Raw genomic sequence first — 25357 nt, 5'->3', positions numbered from 1 at the left:
CGAACTAAGCATCAGATAAGCTGGCTGTTTGTGCGCTAATGTCCTTGGGATACGGGCCACGCACATTCGGGGGCATCTGGAACTGTTCCTGGAGCCTTGACGTCACCTTCAGATCGCCATGGCGCACGCTGAGAATGTTCAGAAACTTTTGTTTTCCAGTTTTTGGGCAGCATATATGCCACCATCGCGATAATAACTACCATTTCTCCCTTCCACTGATATATTTATACGACAATTTGTTTCTAAAGTGTCGTTTAATATGCTCGTCGGTTGCGTTCACTAACTGCTTGCTCTAAATATAAACCATTCTAATGCGCCTTCTGCGGGACGCCATCTTTGTCTACTGGGCTGTGGAACTCGTTCTGAGCATGCGGGGTAGTTATCTTCTGCGGAATATAAAACGTCGCGCATGCGCCCACAGCCAATACCACCTCAGACAAGGCCTTGCGCATGACGTCGTCGGTAGCGGAACGTACATACATACATACATATATACACACACGAATGCATGCATACAGCATACGTACATTCATACATACATATAGAAGGGAACTTTCTGGACACCCCACGAGCTCTCTTCGCGACTGCTCGATACAAGGACGATGCCGCTGGGGCAACACAACAGACAAATATAGAGCCGTACATTCGTGCAGGTGTCTCGACGCAGCGGGAGGGACGGGGCAATCATCTCGGACTCCCAGGACGCCATAAGACGATTGGAACAGGGTGCAGTTGCAAACACCGCCCTTAGACTACTAACGTCTAGCCCCATTAAAGGGAAAATCGCGATCTGATGAACACCAGCCCATGCGGGTCTAGAGGGAAATGAGCGCGCCGACAGTCTCACCCGCGAACTAACCGCTCAGGCAGACACCACACAGGCCCCTCAATCCCCGACCCCACTAACAGGCTACAGGGACATCTTAAGTCACTACCGCTCGGATAGGGCCAAATATCTGGAACCACACAAGACACTCACAAGGCATCAGGCAGAAATAATTAGACAGGTACAGGCCAATGCACTACCGAACCCACATAGTAAGATACACCCCGACCTTTACCAACCCAGCTGCCGGAGGTGCGGGGATCAGGCAGACATGCAACATATTGTCGCGAAGTTTTGCTCGCGCGAGTATTTCGTCTAGCTTCACTTTATGTTTTTGCCTTTTTCGAGAGTTCTTTCCGTCTACACGGGACGGCTGTTGGATTCCGCCGGGGTCGGGGGACCCCAAATGGGAGAGAACGTGAGCGCTGTAACACTATACTTGGTTTACAGAACCCCGCGTTGGAGACTTTTTGTCTTGTGTATGTTTGCATTTGGGATCTCTACTTCGGAGGTGGTTTTGCGCTGTGTATGTGTAACCTCTCTGTCTGCGTACGGAAGTGCTTTCTGTTGTTTATGTCTGCTCTTGTCAGCTTCGTTTGGAATGTGTTCTGTCTCGTGTATGCGCATGTTTTTTGGAATGTTCGTATTTGCTTTAGGCTCCGAGCCTTTGATTGGCTCTAAGAAAACCCCTCTTGATTGGTCCTTCCCAAACTTTCTGATTGGTGGACTGGAGGAGCCCAGAATGCTGCTGAACTCAATATAAGCGGCCACCGAAGGGCTGTAAGCGCTTGGCTCCCGGATACCAAGCCTTGGACATCTCCCTGCCTCTGGAAAACCAACCTGCACGTTCGACCCCCCTTCGGCTGTGGAGCCGTCCGCCCGCTAGCTCGCAAACTTGGTCCCCCTTACGGCTGTGGAGGAGTTCGGCTCGCCCGCCTTTGTGTGGAACTGTGTTTGTCGAGTTTGGCTGTGGTCGGGGCCCCCGCTGAGGGTGTGTGTGGTCAGGGAGGACGGCAGGGAAAGTTTCCAGAGGTTAGGATTGTTCCCCCCAACATTTAATGACGAATTGGCCATATCTGTTGTAAAGATTTTATCTCATATTCCTTGAATAAACAGTTATTGGTTAACCTCAGAAAACGTTTCATCAACAACGAAGAAGAAACCTATAATTTTCTTCGTGACAAAAGTGGTGGAGGTGCGGGGTACGACCTTATTTTCTTCGTTACAAAAGTGGTGGAGGTGCGGGGTACGACATTATTTTCTTCGTTACAATATCTTATGGAAGTGCCCATATATCGTACCTAAGGTATTTAAGACAAGTAACGAATGCGAGGCCGCGGTTGTAAGCCCCAGCAAGGACACCCAACTGACCATCGTACAACTCGCAAAAAGAGAAGTGCAACCCAGGACCTGGATCCTTCAGGACCCTGGGGGACCACTTCCCAACACCAACTGAGCAACACAGGCACGAAGGGGAGCCCGGACTCAACAGACTCCGGAATCCATCTTCCTTTGGGCCAAACAAAGTCTTTATTCATTCATTCATTCTCTCTCTCTCTTTAGAAAATAAAACGCATAAGAAATAGAGTTTGATGCTGACATCACTTTCCTCTAACGCTATTCGTCAAATCTGATATCACTTCGTCTCTGCTCTACTCATTCGTTGAATCTGACGTCAGGTCTCAAATACTACTTCCTTGCCACACGAATGTTCGATTAGTCATGCAAACAAAATCAAGACACCCTCCCCGCTCCCCCCCCCCCCCCCCCCCCCCCCTCGCACGTACGGGGCTGGTAAAACGATCCTGCACGGAAGAGCAACCTAACACACCTGAATCCTTCCGGTGCTAGCGCTTCCCACGGCTTCGCAGAGGCACGCATTCCTGACCTCCGAACCCAAACAAAAATGAAAAGTGGTCGCGGCGAACCTTACACTATAGCCCACTCGAAACGGGTGGACGGTGTGAATGTCTCTGGCCCCGCGAACGCGAAGAGAGCACCCCACCAGCCGACCGTCTCGGGCACGCGCTCCGAGTGGGTCTTTCGTATTGGTGGAGACTGTACTCTAGACCGCAGTCACACCGCCCGTGCATCGTTCAAAAGACTGCTGTGTTCGCTGCGGACATCGTGCCAGAATTATCTGCGGAATTGCCTCGAGCACGTTTAAAGCATGTCTGTATCGACGTCTGCTCGTATCGACGGGTTTCGTACGACCAATGAGGACCGTCATACAAGGAAGAAACACGCCCCCGACGGTAGGAAGTTTTAGGGAACCGTTTTTGTACATCCGATACGGTACGATGGGCCCTCCGGTTCGAATTGCGCATGCGCTACCACAGAAGACTCGCACATGCGCAGTTCGTACCGGAAGACCCATCGTACCGTGTGGGATGCGCAAAAACGGTTCCCTAAAACTCTATTGTCTGCTGACTGCCTTTCGTGTGATCCAGTAGCAGAGTGCCCGCGGCTTTCGGGTGACCCTATATAAGGCTTAGCTCATAGCGAGTTCGTTTCACACGCACTGGCACAATTCGAGTTCTCTCCCAGAATGCATCGCACTCTCAGAGTGTTGCACGGAAAACTGGACTCAAACGAACTCGCCAAATGCACCGAGTGCAGAAGACTGATGCTGCCGCCATCTATGTTGTACAAAAGGTACCTTCTTCAAACCGAAACTAGCGGCTTTCTGATCGGAGTGATGCGTGGGAATGCGAGAATGCCAGTCGCTACCAACGTCTATCTACAAACGTTGGTCGCTGCAACCTGTAGTTTATAGTTGCGATGACTTCCAGCAGCTCAGCTGCCGTAGAGATAGTTACAGACGGCGTAAATTTCCGCAACCAGCTGTCTACAAAGCAGCTGGTTGCGATCTTTCAATTCTTATAACCGTTTACACTGAAGAAAACTGATGATGCTGTCCGAGCACAAGCATGATCCGTTTGAGCATGGTATTATGCGTGAACCACTGAAAGGGTGCGGCTTAAAACTAGCCTGTTGGAATATCCAGCAAATCTGGGACTTTCGATTTGGATCGTCATTATAGGTGGATCAGATATTAGCCTTGGTGAGGGCGTCGAGAACGAGAGCATTCTCGAACAAAATACGACGGGGTAAGTTAGCTGACATAGCTAAATGTTAAACATGATGATGTTGCCCAATCCTCGGGTAAAGTTACCATCTTTAGCTTTCTTTGATGCTTATTGGGCAGTCAGAGGTTTCTGCTGGGGGAGTTTTGTCGACAAATGTTAAATTTTTCACCCGCACACGGATGGTGATAGATATCTCGGGGGCCGCTGTTACGTTTGTTCTGAGCATTCCTTTACACACTGGTATATTTCAGCGTTTGTACGGCAACAGAGCGATTTAAAACCTGCAAATGAATCACGGGTTGTCAATTGCTTCCTTCGGGAAATAGCAGACGCTCACAATTCAAGCTCGCGCTTGACTTCGTGGCCCGCGGGACGCGATTTCTATTAGAAAATCTACTTTTTTTCCGGTCGGTTCCGCGACACATCGTAGCAGACGAACCCTCGTCGTCTGCTCCCGCTCCTCGCCGGCCCCGCCGGAGCGAGGCATGACGGGATTGCATTTTGGCGCACTCCCGATTTTCTCGGTGCAGCGAGTGCATGCACGCGTGGGGTGTCAGCGCTGAAACGAACTCGGAGAGTGCAACCACTCGTGGAGTGCCGGCCGAAACGAACCCGTTCCACGCTGCGAGTGGGCACGCGTGGGCACGAGTGCCGTGAAACGAACTCGCTATCAGCTCGCACCCGACCGAAGTACACCCTTGCACAGCCGCAAAAAAAGAATAATCCTCTGATCATAGCCGATCGAAGACGATGGCAAGACCGCTGTCGTCTGACTCCGAAACAAATACACTCCCAGAAAAGTGTGTTATCTCAGATAAGTCGTATCATACGAGGCGCGCGGGGACGGCGCTTTCTTCAAAGATACGCCTCCAACGCATCAGCCCATCTATACGGGGATAAGCACGTTAAGTACATGCCCGCCCATTCGATAGTCGCGCCACTTTGATGGTTTCCGAGAACGATAACTTCGAACGTGTCGGAACGACGACAGAGAACGAGCTACGCACCCACTATGCACGTTTTGCGAGCAGCCGCGCTTCGAAGGCTATGCGGAGCAAAGGTCCGTCTGCTTCTTTTACGGGAGTTGTGGTGACGTCATAAAGACGCCGACCTCTGATTGGCTCCGATCGGAAGGATCGGTGCCAATCAGACGAAGCAAGCTGCCTTCACGGCTAGACGTCAAGGCAGCAATTGCTTCGAGGTCTACCCACTATATCCTCCAGTCAGAGCCAATCAGAGCTCGGCGTTGTGACGTCACCACAATCCCCGCAAAAGAAGCAGACGAACTTGCGCTCCGCATAGTCTGGCCACCGTGGCTATGGAAAACGCTTTGTTTGGGCGCCAGTCTGGAAACCGTGGGTACGCATCAATTACGCCGACGAGGTTTGACGCTTTCACTGGAGGAAAATCGGCGACTCTCTCGCAAAGAAAAAAAAAACATACATTTATTTTTTTTATTTTTAAGGGTTATTTATGGTGACACCCCACACCGCCTCGTGATAGCTGCAGAATTGCAGAGGGGAAGAAAATCGACTGAGAAGGGCGAAGGGATGAATCATACTTTTGGTTTTTTATTTAAAGGCTAGGTGGAGCAAGCTACCACCTAGCCTAGTGGGCTAGCACAAACCAGCAGCTCGGAGCACGTGGAGCGAAAACTTGCGCCGCAAAACCCAGGGATCCTGGGCTCAATCCCCACCTCTGCCCGTTTCGATTTGGATGAGCATCGTACCGGCGTGCGGTCGTGTATCACTACTGCGTGGTGCACGTTAAAGACCCCAGGCTAACAGTTGTACCGCACTGGCTAAATTGCTCATCTACAGCAAGTGACTCGTCACAGCTTTGAAATGGCTGACATACTACATACTGTATAAATATCCACACAACCCCAATTATTTTACAAGGACAGTGGGTAGCACTTCGGTCGCTTCCCCAATGGCTAAACAGCGCGCTTACTAAAGCCCCTCGATGTACTTTATCGCTTAGGCGAACAAAGCGCCGCAGCTGTTGAATGCTGTGTATAAAAATTCGGGGCAAACTATATTCAAGTCACGACTTTCCAGACCCGAGCGTTCTGTTGTAGTTCTGTGTTGAGTTGGCACATGACGGGCTGTTTTCGGCGGCCATATTTGTCGAGAGTAGCGACCCCTACAGGCCGCTGGAATCGCGAATAAAGGGACCTTACAGTGTGTAACGGTTCGTGTCATGTGTCTCGAGGATCACATATTCAGTACAAAATACGCAAACGCGATGTTCGCAAACAATCCGGCGTTTGCCCACCAAACAGGTGTGGCCACTGTGCAGCGACAGAAACTAGGTTCGCGTGAGGCCGGAGCTTTTGCGCATGCGCTGACAGCGGTGACGTCACCGCACCAGCCGGACGTTTTAGCCGCGTGTTCCTGCATACAGTAATAATGCATATTTACACATTTACGGATTAAAAGTCTTCTTTTTTTATGAATACAGATATTGGGGGAAACTTTATATTGTCTCACAAGATGGGGTCATCTGAACGCTCTACCCAAGCGACACCAATCTCATTTTAACTTCAATAACCGTAATAAAAAAAAAAAAAAAAAAAAAAAAAAAAAAACGCGGCTTTGTTGAGCTTGTACGGGCATCTAAGATCAGTTTTTAGTCATTCTATAAAAACGCATACACGATTCAAACGCGAAAAAAAAATACATGATTAACTTCCGGGACAACCGACAAATGTAGAATTGTTTCCCGCAATGTGTAAACTATATGCGTAAAACTTACTTTTTTCTTTCTTTCTTTCTTAGGGGTGAAACGGGATATGTTTTAACACAAACTCTGAAAGTGAAAACTTTTTCGTCATCAGGAACGTCCAAAAAACCGTAGGGGATGCCTTCGGGAGGGGATAGGAAAAGTGCGTGGATCCAAGCGAGCTGCGGCTGTCCAAACGCATATAAGCAGCCAATAAAACATCCTCGAGCCACCCTAAACGCAAGGAGATCTACAAGGAAACGCGACGGTGCGCTGCTCACCGTCGCGTTTTGCCAATAGATTCGCTGTCTCATGCCGTCAATGTTTTAAGATGAACGACCTCCGCTGGGAGGTCGTTTCAAGATTAACAACCCAGCGAGGCCTCTAAGAAATGACGTATAACAGTCAGCACTAAGGCCCCGTTATCTCCGAGATGCGGCCTCTACTCTAATCTATGGAAGAGCGCAAGGCCATACGCTCATGCGAATGTGATACTATTGAGGCCCGCTCACACACTTGCAACCGACTGAGACAAGACTTAGGACCAGTTCCGCAGCAGCACGTCCAGTCCTAAGCCGTCGGAAGAGGCTTAAAAACCGGTCTTGTCGGTCCTACTCGGCGGCAACTGTGTGAACGGGCTTTTACAGTGCCCGGAACGCGTCTCCGATTGATGTTACACATAATGAGATGTTAAACATAATGAGTTTAACAGAATGAGTTTAACATAATGTTTAACATAAGCATTCGTTGCCATTTCGGGACAACTTTGGATGCATGGACGGAATAGGACGATAAACACACCAATCGGAGACGCGTTCCAAGCCCCGTAATACTAGCAAATCGAGCCGGGGCTTCGACCAGTCATATAGTTGCAAGCAGACGGGTGTTGTGCAGTCCGCGAATGCACACGATGTCCAATGCCTTTCCCGGTTCGTGAGGGCAACTGAGGACCAGAGTTAGCGCGCGCCGCGGATATTCAGACCGAAACAATCGCTCCCCGCGTATCGCGCGTAGACCAAACAAGCCTCGTTCCCGTGTCGTTTGTTTCTCTTTTATTTCGTTTTATTTTTGCTCTATAGTAAACGAGTTTCAGTCCTTAGCCTGCATCCGCTCCGGCACCAAAGGCTGTTCATGTGTCTTGTTTTGTTCTTTGACTCGTGGGTCGAATACGTAAAAACGAACCAAATTTGTAAACGATGAAAAGGAGCACCGAACGAGGAGGGCGCGTGAAATCCAATCCAAGGAATGCTCTTGGCACGCGATATAAGCAGCAGGGATGTCCTGCTTTCTCGTAGCCGAAACGCAGACAAACGCAACTGTCTGAACCAGGTGTGCCACAACCTCGCCGGAACTATGCCCGCGAAGAGCACGAGACTGCACGAGCCGTCTCGTGTGCTGCCACCTGCGTCTCGTGTGCTGCCGCCTGCCTCTCGTGGAACAAAGTTATGTCGGTGTCACGCATGCGCCGAACCTTCGGTGAAATCGGTCTACATCACTGTCTGCAAGTCACTCTCGAGACCAGTTGGGTCAGCTGTCACGACTAGGGATGTCGCGAACCGGTCGAGGTTCGAGTTCGACCAGGTTGGACTTTTTCGAACTTTTTGTGAAAAGTTCGACAAGGGTTCGATTCAAGTTCGACTGCTAAGCGCATGCGCGACAGGCTGGCCAGTTGCCTTCATATTGGATGGTGATACCTAAGGGATGAATTAAGGACAGCACTGATTGACTATTTCAGTTAATACAGTACAAGCAAATTAAGTTATTAACTTCTTAAGTGATTAGAATTAGTTTCTGTTAATTGCAACTGTTCATAAAATAAAAATAACCCTGTGCGTAAAAAAGAAATGCTCTCCAAACCTAGACATGCTAGTATCAAGGTCTGCCCACACTGTCCACAAAGTCAAACCGGTCGAATCTGGTTAGAAGTTCGAAAGTTCGTTGAACCAGTCGAACCCCGAAAGTTCGACCTAAAATTACGGTTCGAGAAAATTTCGCGACATCCCTAGTCACGTCACGCTTTTCCACCACTAACATTTCGGGCCACCATTTGCAAAACGTGCAGCGCCTTCTGCCGGCGCCGAAAGGTATTCTGGGAAACGGCTGTACAGAGCGTACACATACGGCCGCGCAGCAGACGACGGAAGGGACGTGGACGAACGGGCGAGGGAGTTTTCGTAGACCGCGTTTCCCCCTCCGCTAAGCCCTCCGCAACCCGCTACGATAGCCGGAACTCTACAGTCACGGGCGCGCAGGCGCAGTAGCGGCTTCTTCGTTGCGGAGGGCTTAGCGGAGAGGGTACGCGGTCTACAAGAACTCCCTATTGTACACTCCGTTTCGCCATACGATGGACACCAGAGCGCGCCACGAGCCATCGAAGTCGAAGCCAATCCCATTCCGCGTGAGTGTCACGTGACCTCCCAGATGTGCGCAGCAAAGCGCCCGGCGCATAGTCGGACGGAGTATAGACCGTTTTATCGTGGGTAGCGCCATTTTGAGAGCGAGAGAGAAAAGGGGAGAGGGCTACCGGCGCTTTCCCCCTTTCTGATTGTGTAGAAAGAGTGGAAGTCCCGGATGAGAGGCTTGGCCGGTGTTGGGCGTCTGCAGTGCCCCAACTTCGTTCGCGCTTTCTTCTACGTTTCAAACTCCCAAACTTAATTAGAGCCATGGTCTTCGATGGCGACAGTCCCCCGGTCATCGGGACACCATTGCTGGGTGATAGGGTGCACGAATAACTACAGAAAGCGTCGAATACTGTACGAGGACCTATATAGCTTGCATGGAATCCGGCAAGGCAAGTACGGCTGGAATGTTTTTAAGCTCCATTGCTTTCCGCATGATGAACCATTCATACATTTTTGCTTGCAATGGGCCTATTTCAACGTAGCCGCTTTTAGTTGTAATCAACAAGCGATACACGAAACGGGAACCTCAATTCACTTTGTAAACGCCCGGAGCTGCTACATATCGTCTTGCTGTGCTGTCTTTATCTTCGTGTCCCTGTTCTTATATCTCCTGTGAATGAACGACGAAGACGCTCTAGATGTACTTTTATCGAACCGCAGAAAGCCTCGAAGCAGCCACGAATTATTTTACTATTTGACGCATTATTTTGAGTACTCACCTCCAATTTCTATCGCTGGCACGTTCGCTGCCGCTGTTCCCCCCGTGGCCACACTGGCGGATGCCATGACTCAAACAAAGAAACGTGCACACTGGGCTCGAAAACGCAGATGGCAACACACGAGACGTTCCTGCAGCGACTATCAAGAGCCTCAAAGCGCCTTAGTCAACGGAAACAACCCACCAGCGGCACTTCAAGGAGCGCTTTTGCCGGCTCTCTGGTATCGCGCAGGAGATCGCGATTAAAAAACAAACAAAGAAACAATAGAACTACGTTTTCAACAATTTCCAGCCTCACCCGGCGGCGGAAATGAGCCTTCAACTAAGTGTTGTAGATGATAAAATCGAGTCAGTCAGCACTGCAAATTATCACTATTAAGATAAATTCAGTTACGAAATTTTACAAACTGAAACAGCAGTTATCATGAGAAAACTCGCACGCACATTGCGAGCGTACCCCATGTTCATCGGCGGTACAGCGTTGGGTGCGCGCTCCATTCACGAAATGTTCCCAGTGAAGTCGAGAAGATGGCGTTGGGGAAACGCCTTTTCGGTTTACGGACGCAATCCACTGCCGCCGGAGACAGGGGTCATGTGGAAAGCGATGGAGCTCAAAGACATTGCAGCCGCTCTCGCCTTGCCGGGTTCCTTGCAAGCTACATATGTCCTCGGACAGTATTCTATGCTTTCTGTTTTTATTCCTGCACCCTATGACCCAGCAATGGTGTCCCGATGACAGGGGGACTGTTGCCATCGAAGCCTCTGGCTCTAATTAAGTTTGCGAGTTTAAAACAGGAAAGAAAGCGCGAAGAAGTTCGGGCGCAGCAGACACCCAACACCGGCGAAGCCTCTCATCCGGGACTTTCATTCTTTCTACACAATCAGAAAGGAGGAAAGCGCCGGTAGCCCTTTCCCGTTTTCTCTCTCGCCCTCTTTCAGTAAAACGGTCTATACGGGTGGAAACTGAGGGAGAGGAGGAAACGAGAGCTCGAGCTCTGAATGAAGTGATTAGAGGGTAGACGCAAAGCCTTTGTCTCTCCTCACACCTGGAACGCGTTAGAAAGACGAAGACCGGCGTCCGGCGTTCGAACAGTGATTAGAGACAAAAGCAGCTGCTCCAGTGTCCCGACGCGCCTCCCACCGCTTTAGCAGAGCGAACGCTGGAGGGGAGACATATACCTCCTCTTCATTTAAAAGCCCAAAACACAAACAAGACGAAGAACCGGAGAAAGCGTACGCCGACAGAGCGCTGGTTTTCGAATGATTTTATTAAGAGATCGCACACATCGAAGTGAAAAGAAAAAAAAAAAAACACAAAAAAACATAGGACAAAACGTTTTTGCCAAGTCGTTGGTGAACGTCCTCTTCAGCGTTCGCTCTGCTAAAGTGAAAAGAGCTGGGAAGAGCTTCCCCTGCTGAACTCCTTAACCTTTCCCTCTCTCTCTTCTATCTCGACTCTCCAACGCTCCGTGCGGGAACAAAGGGGGCGCTTTCAAAAACGCGCGTAGCGCCGCTAGTGGAGGAGCTGGCGTTCGACAGTGAGGCGCGTTCAGCAGCCTGCGGCGCCTTTTCGCGTGCGAAGCTGTGGCGGCGGAAGCGCGCACGGACGAAACTTTTGCTTTTCGAGCCGATAAGTTGAGGGGGACTTTGCCTGAGTGCTGGGAGAGATTTGAGAAAGGCATTTAGGCTGTTCTCCCCTCCTTATATATTGAGTTTGAGTTGTTATTAGGAGTAATTTCTTTAGTTGTGCTCGAAAAAGGGGTTTGAGAAATTTTCCGAAGAGCAAGACGGCCGCCACCATAATTGCTCTCAGTGGGAAATTTGTTTCGCTCGTCGCTATAAACGTAGGACTGCTGGGACGATGATATTTGGAGGTGAGTGAGATGTTCACTAAGTGGGCCAAGTTTTATTAAGACAGCAGGTGTGAAAGTTATGGTTCTAACGAATAAAGGAATAAAGCTGTAAGGAATATCCAATATTGGATCCAAAATCTTGTGTTATAACCGGGCTGTGCGAAGTGCAGATTTGGACACACAGTTTCTTGGACATGACCGTAACTTGACACAACAGTTATAATACCAAAAATATGTGGCATAGGGAAACAAGGTGGAAATTAGGTTTGGGCGGCGTAACTGAATGGGAAACGGTTTTGACCGTGAAAGAACTGTGAAGAGAATACCACTGGTCGTGGGAGATGGAAACTTTACAGGTAGGAAGAGACTACTGCACTGTAATTCCAATTGAAGCAACTTCACGAAAGGTGGTTCAAAGCTGAGAAAACCAAGTTTGCCGGCCAATTAACACACGGTTCGGCCGTCAAAGGCTTTTGCGGTCAGCTGTTGTGTAGTAATCTGGTTGTGCGAGGGGCTGATTTTCGGCACACAGGTCTTGGACAACCGTAACTTGACAAAACACTTATTATACCTAAGAAAGATGGCATAGTTTAACCAGGTGGAAATATTTTTGAGCGGCGTAACTAAATGGGAACCGGTTTTGACCGTCAAAGGCTGTCAAGAGAATACCACTCATCATGGCCGGGAGGTGCACACTTTACAGGTAGGAAGGTACCAGTGGACGGTACTTCATGTTCGAACAACTTTGCGATAGGTAGCTCTAAAGCCGAGAAAAAAAATGTGTCAACAAGACTCGGGGTGTCAGTGTTTCCACATCCAAAAGGAGGCCGATCAAAAAAGAAAGCACACCACATAAACTTCCATACTCAAACATCGATTGTCCATTCATTCCAAGTTTCATTGTAGTTTTCCTTAGATTCATATTGGTCGCTTTTTGTACCGTCAGAATCTTCCTTCATGAAGTACAGACTGCGTGCCATACTGGTCCGGAAATATCATCGACACGTACGAGGAGGACGAAACTTCCTTGGAGGGCATTCCTTCAACGAAATTCGCACTGCATACCCGTGAATGTGGGATGGCATTACTGGTACGAAAACAAACGCAGAGCGCAAAGCGGCAGTGTAGAATATGTTCGCCGTGCCGACACAGTGGCAGACATGATCCGGAGACCAAATTTCTCGCGTCTTACGCGACCGGTCCATCGTTGTCGCTGTCCCACAAAACATCGGCGAGGTGAAAAACTGTAAAACTTCGTCCCCACAAGATACAACGCATAAATATTGGAGCACTTAACGACGCAGCAGTTCATGCTGTCAACCCAACGCAACCGCACCGCTCCGACTTCAATGCGTACCAGTGTACGCGGCGTGGTTTCGTTTCGCTGGGACTCTCACTGCCTACCTTCGGTAACGGCCGCGCGGCGGCGCGCCGGTCGCGTCGCACGGAGTGTATATTGCTGTCTGAGCAGCAAGTACGTTCCCAAAAATCGTTACGCACCATCGCGCACGACGTTTTGAGGAATTCTGCGAGTGGTCTGTTAGTTCTACTCGTTAGCGCCGCCGCCCCCTCCCCCCCCCCCCCCCCTCCCCCCCGCAGCGAGCAGACGGTATGCGTTTTCCAAGGAAAAGTGTCATTAGCCCCGAAGCGTCCCTTTAACGAGCGAAAGGGGTGATGAGCGGCTTCCCCGTACAGGAAACTGTAAGTCAAGACAGGGTCGTTAAGTTTGCGTAACTGCGCGGCATTGTTAGACTGCAGAACGTCGACGAACACCCGAGCAATAGAGTTCTAGGGAACAGTAGGATGGGGCGCCCGGTACGGACTGCGCATGTGAGAGCCTTCTGCGGTAGCGCCTGCGCAATTCGTACCGGAGGCCCCATCGTATACCGTATCGGATCGGTTCCCCTACCGGTGCCGCTCGTTTTGTTTTTTTGTATAATCACTTGCTAGCCGCCCTAGTGAGAAAACAAATTATACGAAAGGGTCCAATTAGTTTATGACAAAATAAAATATCATATAAGAACTTATATACGCCCTATATGTATAATTAATTATGTTATAATATGTCTGGAGATTTGGTCGGGTGACAGGAACGAAAGGAGAATAAAAACACCTGAGCGAGTTCCCATACCACCATACAGGTTTGAGCGCGGAACAATCCATCCATACAAAGACACGTAAAGTAGTCAGGTGTGCACGAAAAAAAGTGTATGGATATATCTACGGAAAATTCACATTATTTCTTAATATAAACTATATTTTAAGCAATCTAAAAAGTTTTTTTTTTTATTTATTTTTGTTGCAATATTCAAGATATGTAAATGCTTGTTTAGAATTAAAATTAATTGTTGGGCCACTCTGTCCAGTCCGATTGTTCCTTTCTCGTCCTAGTCTTTTGCGCTATAATTTTGTAATGGTGGTTTAGAAATTGGAAGACTTGGTGTGTTGAAGTTTGTTCGGCATAAGTTGGTACGTATTTCTGTTTTGGTAAGTTTTATATGTGTTAAGATGGTATTGGAATAAAAAAAACCTGTTGTTGTTTTCGTTGTTGTTGATGATGCTGATGTCAGTTAGGGACGCTCGGCATAAGTTGGTACGTATTTTTGTTTTGGTGAGTTTTATATGTGTTAAGATGGTATTGGAATAAAAAAAAACCTGTTGTTGTTTTCGTTGTTGTTGATGATGCTGATGTCAGTTAGGGACGCCAACGTACCAGTCTCGGTTTTCTACAGGGAAGATAGTGCCTTTTGCGCCCTCCTCTCCTAAGCTGCGAGGGAAGCCAAGTCGGGTCAAGGTAAAAAGTGGAGAGGATATAGGAAAGGAGGAGGCGGGCAAGGGTGGAAAGTGTGAGCTGTACGTCGGCTTTTTTAAGCGGGGGAAAATAAAATATTGGAGTCAGTGATTGTTTATCTTTGCACTGGGAGGGAAATCTTATGGGGAAAAGATGGGCAGTAACGCAGGGATGAGCCAGTCATACGGACAGACAGAACAGAACAAAAAAAAAATTCTTGGGCACGAGTGCTGTGCAGTGTTCGGATGGTGCTCGTGTTTCGTCAAGCTGCCACTGCAGTTTTTTGATCGGGTCCCGTGTTTTTTCTTCTTTTTTTGTTTTTTTAACTGAAATTACACAAATTTACTTATTATTTATTTATATCAATGTGTCAGCGGACATTAGGTTTCGGGCTCGGGTTCAATCACATAGAGTTTGCACCGTCGTAGTGGGACGTTTCCTCAAGAAAGAATGCTCTGCGAGGCACCAAGTGTTCCTCGAGAACTCTCGCAAAGGCCGACTTACAACCTCGGTTTTCTGCACGGAAGATAATCCTCTTAGTGATCCCCTCTCCTAAGCTGCGAGGGGACCCAAGTTGGGGCAAGGTAACTCTCTCCTACTCGACATTTCGCCCTCGGTGCGCATCGTCCACACGTCTCGGCCATGAGCCTCCGTGCTCAAGTTTCGGTTTACAAGAACTGAGTTTTTTTTTTCTTTATTAAATTTATACGTGACTCGGTAGCAAAATATTAGTCTCCTGACACCATATTAAATCGTCTGGCAAAATACACACGCACGCACACACACACACACACACACATATATATGTATATATACACATATCGTTTTCTTTTTTGCAAAAAAAAAAAAGGGAAGGCGTTTTTTTTTTTTTTTTTTTTTTTTAAGTTGTTAGTGAAACAACTGCCAAAGCGATAGTAGTTGTTTTCGAACTGTCCTGTGCTCTATACTGCGCCTTTGTCGGTAGCGACTACCATAAAATCCCGAGAAATAGCCCGCCTAAAATCGAGAAAAAATCTGGTAAAAAGAAGGGGTGGGGCTAAATTTCGGTGTGCAATTGAGAAGAGTTGAAAAAATTGTGTATTTAGGGGCATGTGTCTCCGCTAAATTGTTATCGCGGCGATGGGCAATGAAGCAAAGATGACTGTACTTCCCAGTCAGCAGTGTTCGCTAGCTAACTAGACGCATTTTCGCCGAGGTCATCATGGATTCGAACACCACGATTACTAGGGGTGGGCCATCTTTCGGTGTTGAAAAGAAAATAGCAAAACACGCCAAAAAAATAGGGGTGGGTTACCTTTCGGGGGTGGGGCATCTCTCGGGATTTTACAATACTCTACGAATAAACGCCCACTAATTGCACCAGCGTTCGCTCATCGCGGGTTGAGACAAAAAGATGGGAAGGAAAAATCGCTGGTGCTTTAGCAGAAAATAAGTGACCATGTGCAATGGCAAGAGATCTAGAATGGAGCTTTGGGAAGATCACGCGTTGATGTCCACAGATGTAACCTCTGGGTCGGGTCACCTAGAGGTTACTTCTAGCTTGATTTCTACCTTCGATTTCCTTCGTTTGTCAATTACATAACGTCCTACTGCAACAAAATCAGAACGCAAAACAGAGAAACAATAACTAGAAAAGGAGTGGCCCGTCGCAATCAAGTCAGAATGCAAACAAAAAGCAAAGAAAGCTTTATAAATATGTAAAAAATTCAAGCACTTTTTGTTCTAATGCGGCGGCGATTGCATCAATAAAAGGACTTTAATTAAACGGTACATTAAATTTCCAATAATTCTCTCTTCCGCACTGGTATCAGCGATCAGACGAATTGATCATGTTTTAAAGTAAATCAAGTGATAAGGAGTCACTACAATCTAGCTAGAGTGATGCGAATGAAGTTAACCTGATTTAAATCAAATAAATACGATATTTAATAAAAAAATTCTTAGTCATTTATTTTTATTGCGATTTTTTGTGTGTGTGTGTGACAGGACAGTGCAAAATACGTCACAGTAACAAAGAGAAAGAGAGAGGTGCAATTTGAAGGAACCTCCGGTTTAGGACTTCGTTTGCTAACCCTAACACGACGGGTTTCATTCTCCGTGTTCTTAACGACCCATCACTCGAACAAAAGCTCGAACTGAAACAAAAAGTCAATTCACAACACTCTAATTAAGACTGACTGCAGTTGCCGCATTCGTCTTCGCCTAAAGCGTCCGAAGTTCGCGAGTCGAAACAAAACAAAAAAAAGACGCTCGTCAAAGTTCCGCAGCGAACGGACGACGACCGCAAGGCACCGGATGACAGTGACAGCTCAACCGCAGAGACGAGTCACCGGCGACACAATGAGAGATAGATGCTCCCTGTGTGTGTATGTGTTCCGGGATCACTTCCGGCCTGGGACTTCGTAACGACAACAAGCGCACACTTCCGGCAAGCGCGAGTTTCGGTACAGCTCGGTGCAAGAGATTCGAGAGCACGCCGACGGCTGCGCTACATCATGTAGGTCACTGAATGTTCTAGAGCAGGGCCCCTCCAAACGTTCTGGCTAAGGACCGGATTAGGGACCCGTCCCAGTCTCGAGACAACATAAATGCCCAAATACTATGCGGAGCGCAAGTTCATCTGCCACTATCACATGGGTTGCAGTGACGTCAGAAGCCGACAACAAGAATAACAAGAAGCAGACGACTTGCTCTACGCATAACCTGTTTTAACCTCAAGAACCGTAGTAAAAAAAAAAGTCCGGCTCTTGGCGGAGCTATACTAATATTCCCCTTTCAATAGACAATTAAGGCAAAGTTTAGATTAGATATATGTTATCTTACCAAAACGTACACGTTTCAAACGCTAAAAGTATCGCTCCTTGCTCCGACAACCACATCCTGTAAGAACTACATCGCGCAGCGGATGAACAATGCGCAAAAATTTCTTTTTTCTTGAGGTGAAAATGAGTATAGATATATACGCCTAAATAACCATTCAAATACAAAAGTTTAAACGAGAGAGAAATTAAAAAAAAAGTGTAACGGTGGATGAATACATATGCGTACTTTATTTTTAAATGCCATACGTTGCTGATTGACATTCAAAAATACTTGTGACCCTGCAGAGAGCTCACCGGGTATAAATCACAGCGCATATGAACGTTGGCATATTTACACGGGACAGAAGACTAATGAGAATGATGGATCTGATGACAATATATATGCATGCGAGAGTTATGACAAAGATCATAGTTACACAGACATAAAACAAGAAACTACGAATAGCGATGTTGGTGATTATGACCTACAAGAAATAATATGGCGAGAACCCGCGTTTTGGCGCGGATTTTCTCATACTTTTTGACAACTTCGCTCACGCATGTAAACCGCGTAAAAGCGATTTTTTTTTCTTTTTTTTTTTCTTTTTTTTCTACGTGTTAATGTTTGTTTCTTGTAGCAGCGGGCCGGCGGGCCGGGCATCGCAGGAAAGACAGCTGACCATTCCCGGGGTTTGGAGATCCCTGTTCTAGAGTATCGCATTCCAAAATAAACGTTGTACCTGGAGGATCGAGTCAAGCCGGCTTTCTAATTGATTCATGTCGGCCATTTCGAAGCAGGGAAAAAAAGAAAAAAAAGCAGACCCAGAACGTTATGATCATAATGCAATTAATACAAAGGTGCAAGCTAGCTGGACAAGAATAACGATACAAATCTCCGGAGAAGGGGAACAAGGGCGACGAAGGACAAACACAAATCTCCAAACACAGCTGTGACTGGTGCGCGACTGAAAAAAAAATTCGCCTGGTCCCAAGGAGCTGATCGGTCCGAAGCAGACAGCCTGATAACCGTGCCAGTTTTCGTTAACACAGTCAAAACTGTTTATGTATCGTACGAGAGGCACGCAGTGTTGGTTGCAGACATGATGAGAGAACTATCTGCGGAAACATCTCAAGCACGTTCGAAGCACACTTGCTTTTCATACAGTGTTGGGAAGTGCTTTAAGTACACTGTACTTAAAGCACTATTTTATGTACGTTTAGAAAACTTGAACTTTACTTGAAGTACATTTTCTGAATATGTACTCGTACTTAGTAGTTTTTTTTGTTTTGTTTTTTTGTGAGCAATTAAGTATGACAGGCTGAGTTTCGAAGACTCTCCCATCAGTACGGGATTACGAGGTCTGCTTTTGACAGCGTCAACTGGAACCAAGAAAGGAGCTTGCTGATTGGTTGCTGGCAGCCATGCTGACGCCCCCCGATCAGCCAATCACATGGGAGCTTTCCCTAAACAGCCGTACGATCTGCGTTATTTGATTGTGCCTCAAACTATACCTCGAATCACGCTGTTTTAATAATCTAGCTTTCCTGACTCGCACTGCCCTGCCTTGCATAATGTATGCACGGCGAAAGATGACCAGAGCTAGTGCAGGGAAATCTGAGGAGCACTTTCCCACGGCCTCGAACTTCCCCTCCCCACTGTTAAAAGCATTTTTTTTTTTTTATGAAAGCTTTCGCTATTTGTAAGGTTACCCCTATCGTGGCTACCAACGGACGTAAATTACGGCGTCCAAAAACAGCACAACCGGTTTGCGTCGACGATAGCGACCGACGCGTTCTGCTTCGCCTACTTCCTATCAGCTGGGAAGGCTGGAAAAGATCCACGCAGTAAAATGTGTCCCTCCTAGATTTCTCGCTAAAATGGCTGTTTAGATTTCCATGTCACGCCAGGGGTCATTCGGACCAAATGAACTTTTAATGTCGCCTGATTAAACGGGCAATAAAAAGATGCGAAAGAGCACTCGTAAATACCGCCAATAGCTACGAAACCGAGGCACAACCACTTTCTTCTGGGACGACGTACGAAACTAGGACGGTAAAAGTGAGGGTCCGCTTGGCTCAGCAACGGTGCCAAAATTTGCATAAATGATCGCGCTGGATCGCCCGTTAGCCGCGCTCACTTTGTTTGTACAACGCTTTCGCCCGACTGCTAGCTGTTGCAAGATTCAGTGGCAGGTCAGACTGGTGCACTCGGTTGACGATAAACAAACAAAAAACGCGAACGAGCAAGGTAGGTAGGACGGTTCCCAAAGTTTCGAAACGCACTTTGGTACTCTGATGAGAAGAGCTTTCAAAAAACACTTGGAAGACTTTTCATAACAAGCTCGCGAGAAACGAAACGTACACCGCTTCAACTTTTGTTAGAAATCGCTTGCACTTTTCTTGCGTTAATTAGAAGGGGGAAAAAAATAATGAAATATTGGTTAATTACTGATTGACTACAGCTTCGGAAACTTAAAAGTAACAGTGACGAAGCGCTCGAGTTTTTACCTTTTTAAAGCGCGCAACCGCAGTTCACCCAAAGATATTCGCGCCGGGAAAATCGGGGTAGGACAACATACTGCACTCAAAAAAATACTGGCCAAACAATCAACCGTTGTCGGAAAAACAGTTGCCGAAAACGTCCCGACGAGAGCTGTTTTCCGGCACAACTTACCGTCGAAGTACTGATATCTGGTCCTGGGATGTCGAAGTCCGAGGCACGGATCAACGAGCAGCGTCGCTGCCATGAGGCACAGCACGACGATCGCCGAAGACGACTTCATAGTTGCGGCAGAGTTCACCGTTTTGCCGTTACTAGCGGCCACAGGCCGGCAGAAACACAGTTGCCGTGGTGGTGAAGACACCAAACTCTCCGCGGCCACAACACAAGCAAACCGGTCTTGTCAGTGTTCAAAGGGCACTCGACGGCCTTTTATAAGACGACACTTTTTGTTTCTTTTTTTACTCGCCCTCGCCGACAAGGAGGAGGAGGGCATAGAGGGGGTGGGATAAAAGTTCGCGAGCATTTATTTAGATATTTTTTTTTATATTTGCGAAGAAGCACCATTTGCAGCCTATGACACCTGTAAAGTGATCTGCAGTGACCGCCGTGCTAACAGTGTGCAAAAGAAAACCTTATGCACTTCGTACTACTACGGATACTTAAAAACAAGATAACATTTTTGTGCTAATAAAGGACACCAGGGGCGGGAAAGGCGCTGGTGTCGGTTGCGACTCGCTTTGGAGCAGACGACTTTTCTTAGGGTGTTAGTGGTATTGGTTAGCGTCTCTCTGCTATTGTATTGAGTTAATCAATTCTAACGAGTTGGTCTCGTCAACGACGTTAGGAAGGTTACGTACTCCCTCTATAATATATAAGGGAGTCTTCGTAGATTGTTTTCGCTGTCCCGTAACGCTCTCCGCAACCCGCTACGATATCCGTAACTCCAGTCAAGGCCATCGGCGCGCAGGCGCAGTGGTGGCTTCTTCGTTGCGGAGGGCTTAGCGGAGGGGGAAACGCGGTCTACGAAAACTTCCTATTGTTAAGAAGGTTTCGTAGACCGTGTTCCCCCCTCCGCTAAGCCCTCCGCAACGAAGGAGCCGCCACTGCGCCTGCGCGCCGATGGCCTTGGCTGTGGAGTTCCGGGTATGGTAGCGGGTTGCGGACAGCGTTGCGCGAAGACGAAAACGATCTACGAAAACTCCCTAATGGCCGCTGACGTTAACGAGATGGGTTGAAAAATTATTAAACCGACAGCAAAAGTTCGATTTCGCAAAATATTCATTTGAAATAAAGGGGGATCGGTGACCGAGTTGACTAGATAGAGCACACCAGCTCGCGCTGCAGATCCCAGGTTCAATCCCCCCACCCCTGCCCGTTTCTATCTGGATGAGCATCGTTCCGGCGTGCGGTCGTGTATCTCTACTGCGTGGTGCATGTAAAAGATCCCAGGCTAGCGGTCGTACTGCACTGGTTAAATTGCTCATCTGCAGCTGAGAGGCAGACCAAGTTCAGGCTGTATAAATATACATACCTTTTTTTTTTCTACTTTAAGATACAAAAGGGTAAAAATATTTTGCTTTGTGAACTTATGAATGGGGAAGCTTCAGTTAAAAGAAATATATTTATTTGAGCTGTCCAGACCATTCCACTGCTTGTCAAGGCAATGAAACAATTGCTGCAATCATTACAGCATCTGATGAATCTAAAAACGAGAAAAATCGATTCAGTTATACATTCCCTTCTTGATGGTCCTTTCTTGGTGAAACCTATTGCAGCCCAATATTTATTCGAAAGCAAATAGAAGTTTGTTCCTAAAATAATATAGCCCTTAAAAAGCAAATAATAAATTATAACACTCACCTCTAACAAGATGAATTTGTAGACATGGCTAACAAGAAAAACACAACACACTGTTGCATCAAACTTTACCTTTTCCTCCCGGACATCTCCACCGAAACAGAATTGATTTTGATTGGTTCGACTGGCTTGGACATCAGTAGCTAGTCTGTATCCAAACTAATATTAGCATTACGCTCATAAAAGATACAAAAAACATTAATGGATGAACTTGCAAAAAAATTCACAATCTAATACCATGGCACTTGGAACAAAGTACTTCATATCAGCCTTCGAAGAACTTAAGCAAAGTTGTACCAAACGTGGCTGGAAGATACCAACTATACTGATGCAAGTAAATTAGGATCACTTCTAATTTCTTTTCTAAACAGTTAAGTAGTTCAGCTGCTTCAAATGCAGTTAATTGACACCGAACTGCTGAAGAGACTGTGGCCATTCCAACGAGTGATGTTAGTAACCTCTTACAATTACAAACACTCATACTCAAAAAACAGTTTAATGAGTTTGCTTGACACCATAATTTATCTTATAATTTCTGCAAAACAAAATGAATGGGAAAAAATAGTACAGAAGCACTAATTGTGCACAAAAGGGACAATCAAGGTGTCTGCAACCAATGATTACTACTATCTAATTTAATCACTTTAATAAATAGCTAAATTAGCCACATGATCACTCAAAGAGAGGAGTGATGAAATAATGATCAACTTACCCTTAAAAGTAAGCCATTATGTGAAATATCTAACTAGTGCCTCTAACACATACCAAACAAGTCTGGAGAACCTTGAAGGCACAACAAAACCATGCAAATCTGACCATCCCGTCACAAGGAATGATGCACACCGGTCTACCCGTTCACAACAACCGCCAGTGAAACAGGTCAGTTTATTTGAGGCAAAGTGACAGCTCCGTGTCGTTTACGGTTCCTCCTGCCTTTCCCCAGCTTCTATACAGTTACATATACACGTGTAAATCTCTTATGTACACTCCCTGACGTTAGGTTCACCCTTTCCCCCATTTAAAATCCCGGCGAAGCAGCTCGGGTGGACGAAATGCGTGCATGCGGGCGCTGTGTCCAAACTTGGGCGTGGCTTGAGCGGTGGCCGCGTTTTCTCCGTTCTGCAGTTTGGCATTCACTGTTTCGAGTTTATCAGCTCGTTGATCTGCAAGGAGAAAACGATCCAGGTGCAGTTATTTTGATGTGACGTCTCACCCGAAGGGATGTATGTACGGAAACACTGTGCAATGAAAACAGACCTCTCTTTCGCCGCATTCAAACTAGCGAGTGAACCGCATTCGCAAAGCGGTTGTAAACGTGGTTGCTTAAAGATGCAATACAAATTCACGCGCAGTTGATAATGAAAACGAGCGGACCTGCTTCGCGGTTGCAATTCGAACGCCAGGGTGAATGCAGCCTAAAAGAGCCTACTGTTCTGTGACTAGACTACAAACCAGAAAGTATTTGTTCTCATCTTCTTACATAGTCACTGTTCTTGACTCAATGCCTCACTCAGTTGAAACATGCCCATTCACTCCCGTTCTGCGCAGGTGCGGGGTGAAACGGTGCTTTCAATGAGACGTCTGAGTGCGTGCTCAGTAGTTTGACTCTCTGTTGCTAGCAAACGTGTCGTTCGCTTGATCTCTTTCTGGTATCATTTCACAGTTGATTAAACATACACTCCACAATAGGTGCTAACGTATAACTTGTCAGAATAATGTGTCACTAATTCGGCATAAAAGTTGAAACTTGAGCCTAAGATTGACCGTCGAAGCCTCTTTCTCCATTCCTATTGTATACATGTCGTCGAAAGGGCAAACATAGACAGACCTCATCAAGCCGAACATGACGCTGAAGAAGTGCATCGTCTTGGAGAACCTAAACTAGTGTTCAAAGAGTAAAATGCTTCACATGGGGTTGGAGACAGTCGAGGAAATTCGGGAGCTCTGGGGAACCCCTCGGGGACCTCTGGGAAGCCCCTCAGGGATCTCTGGGAAACCCTTGGGCTCCAAGGAACCCAGCTGCAGAGCCCATAATCTATAGAAATGGTATACATGCATCATTGTCACGTACAGTAATCCCTCGCTATACCGAAGTCAACGGGTTGGCAAAAAAATTTGATATAAGCAGTAATTCGATAAAAACGACAGAGTAAAAAGAACAGTGCCAGCAGCCTTTCAAGTGGACGGGAACATTGAGGAACACTCTGACCGTATATGTAGTCAAACAAACCTTGGTCATGAGCAACAAGTGGCAGAGCCACCGAGTAAAAAAAATAATTAAGTGGAGTTTGCCGGTAATTTAATCCGGGCACCAGTTCTCCTCGAACCGCTCCAGGCATCGCAAGAACACTGTCATTGCCGCTGAACTTCACTTTGTTTCGGAGCAGCCATAGGATGTTTTGCATTTCCGCAATCGTCAGCGTTTCTGCAATCGTCGGCGATGCAAAGGTGCGCCTCTGTGTAAACTTGCGTGCTTTCGGCACCTCGGCCTTCGTAATAAGCGTGGTCGGCCGCCGATACAGATAAAATGATCCGATTCAAAATGCATGGATTTCGGTCGGGACCACGTTGAACATTAAAAAAAAGCGACAATTCGAAGAAAGTGATTTGATTATAACGAGGGATTAGTGTATGCCACTGTTTCAGCTACCGGTGCCCGGCGCACCCACCTGCGCCTTGTACATGGACTTGACGTCTTCCAGATCCAGGCGCAGCTCCTCGGCCTCCTCCACCTTCTCCCCGTACATCTGGAGCAGGGTGTTGTATTTCTGGTTCGTCTCCTGCAAAGGGAAAGCGTGCACATGTCCCACATAAACACGGGCACCCTTACAAAGAGTCGAAACTTTAAATGAAGGCACGCTGAGGGTTAAACTTTATCGTACCAGAAACTCAGAGACGTCAATAGCTTGTCAAGAGTCCACAAAGTCAGGGACGGCACCAAGGGGAGGCGAGGGGTGGCGGGCACCTTTCCTAAAATTTTTTCTGCTACCCCAAGATGAAGGAGCTTTGTATACAAATAATTGCCTACGACGTCGGCTTGAAAACCCAGTGTAACGAGTGTCCAGACTTTAGAGCCGTTCATGCCTTTTTCTTTTTTTTTTTTTCTATTAACTTCCAGCCACTGGAAGTCATACTGCAGGCGAGTAAGCTATCAAGCGCTTTAGAAAAAGCAGCTCCCCTTTGTGACGCCTGCTGGCTTTTCTCTCCGTATTCAACTCTGTGGTGCTTATCTTGAGCGGAGACCGGAGACGTGAACGAAGGGGAGAATGGGGAATTCCGGACTGTCTCAGAAAGGGAAGCAAAACCTGGTTGTGAGTCTGAGCACAGGGGGGGCAGAGGTCGCTGCTGTGTAACCCCCCCCCCCCCCTCCCCCCCCTTCCTCTTCCTTCTCGTGTCTCCACATTTCCCTTTTCAATGAGCACACCGCACAAGCTATCTTCAATAAGCCCGTGGGCGACAGCACCTCAAACTCTAACGAGAAGGTATGAAGAATACAGAATAAATAAACACAAATTTATTAGTTTCAATTATACTTAAACAAAAAAAGTGACGATATCCATTCCCGATTTTTTTCGCATTGTAGTGACGTTGCGGTTGGTGATCGCTGGCAATTGCAGCCGTGTGGTCGGCAGTTTCCGCTGAAAACATCACACTGTGCCGTGGCATTACACCCATCATAGTTTCCCGGCTAAATTGAGCATATGGTTGTCTCATGAACTGTTCCCGATGTGCTCGCTATTTTAGCAGACGGATATGCTGCTGTGGTGGACGTTCATCCGTAGTTGGTTGGTTT

General features: G+C 47.2%; 2 protein-coding genes across 3 annotated transcripts in view; both read right to left on the bottom strand.

The window, feature by feature from the left end:
* LOC8030256 overlaps positions 1-20339 on the bottom strand; it is a 50044-nt gene extending 29705 nt beyond the window's left edge. Inside the window, exon 1 of one of the 2 annotated variants that reach the window (XM_029994556.4) lies at positions 19879-20339. In XM_029994556.4, coding sequence (XP_029850416.2) covers positions 19879-19987 — 109 coding nt within the window. In that variant the 5' untranslated portion in view covers positions 19988-20339. The remainder of the gene's footprint in view (positions 1-19878) is intronic. The other variant, XM_002399493.5, reaches the window with a different exon arrangement.
* Positions 20340-22418: 2079 nt separating this feature from the next.
* LOC8030253 (TATA element modulatory factor) overlaps positions 22419-25357 on the bottom strand; it is a 41607-nt gene continuing 38668 nt past the window's right edge. Inside the window, exons 24-25 of the mRNA XM_040213986.3 lie at positions 24234-24344; positions 22419-22727 (exon numbers count right to left, since the gene is read on the bottom strand). Of these exons, the coding sequence (XP_040069920.1) occupies positions 22698-22727; positions 24234-24344 (141 nt within the window). The 3' untranslated portion in view covers positions 22419-22697. The remainder of the gene's footprint in view (positions 22728-24233; positions 24345-25357) is intronic.

Source organism: Ixodes scapularis, unplaced genomic scaffold, assembly GCF_016920785.2.
Source record: "Ixodes scapularis isolate PalLabHiFi unplaced genomic scaffold, ASM1692078v2 PGA_scaffold6__148_contigs__length_123643588, whole genome shotgun sequence".
NCBI lineage: Eukaryota > Metazoa > Arthropoda > Arachnida > Ixodida > Ixodidae > Ixodes > Ixodes scapularis.
The sequence above is the reverse complement of the archived record's forward strand: the minus strand, read 5'-3'. Positions and strand labels throughout refer to the sequence as shown.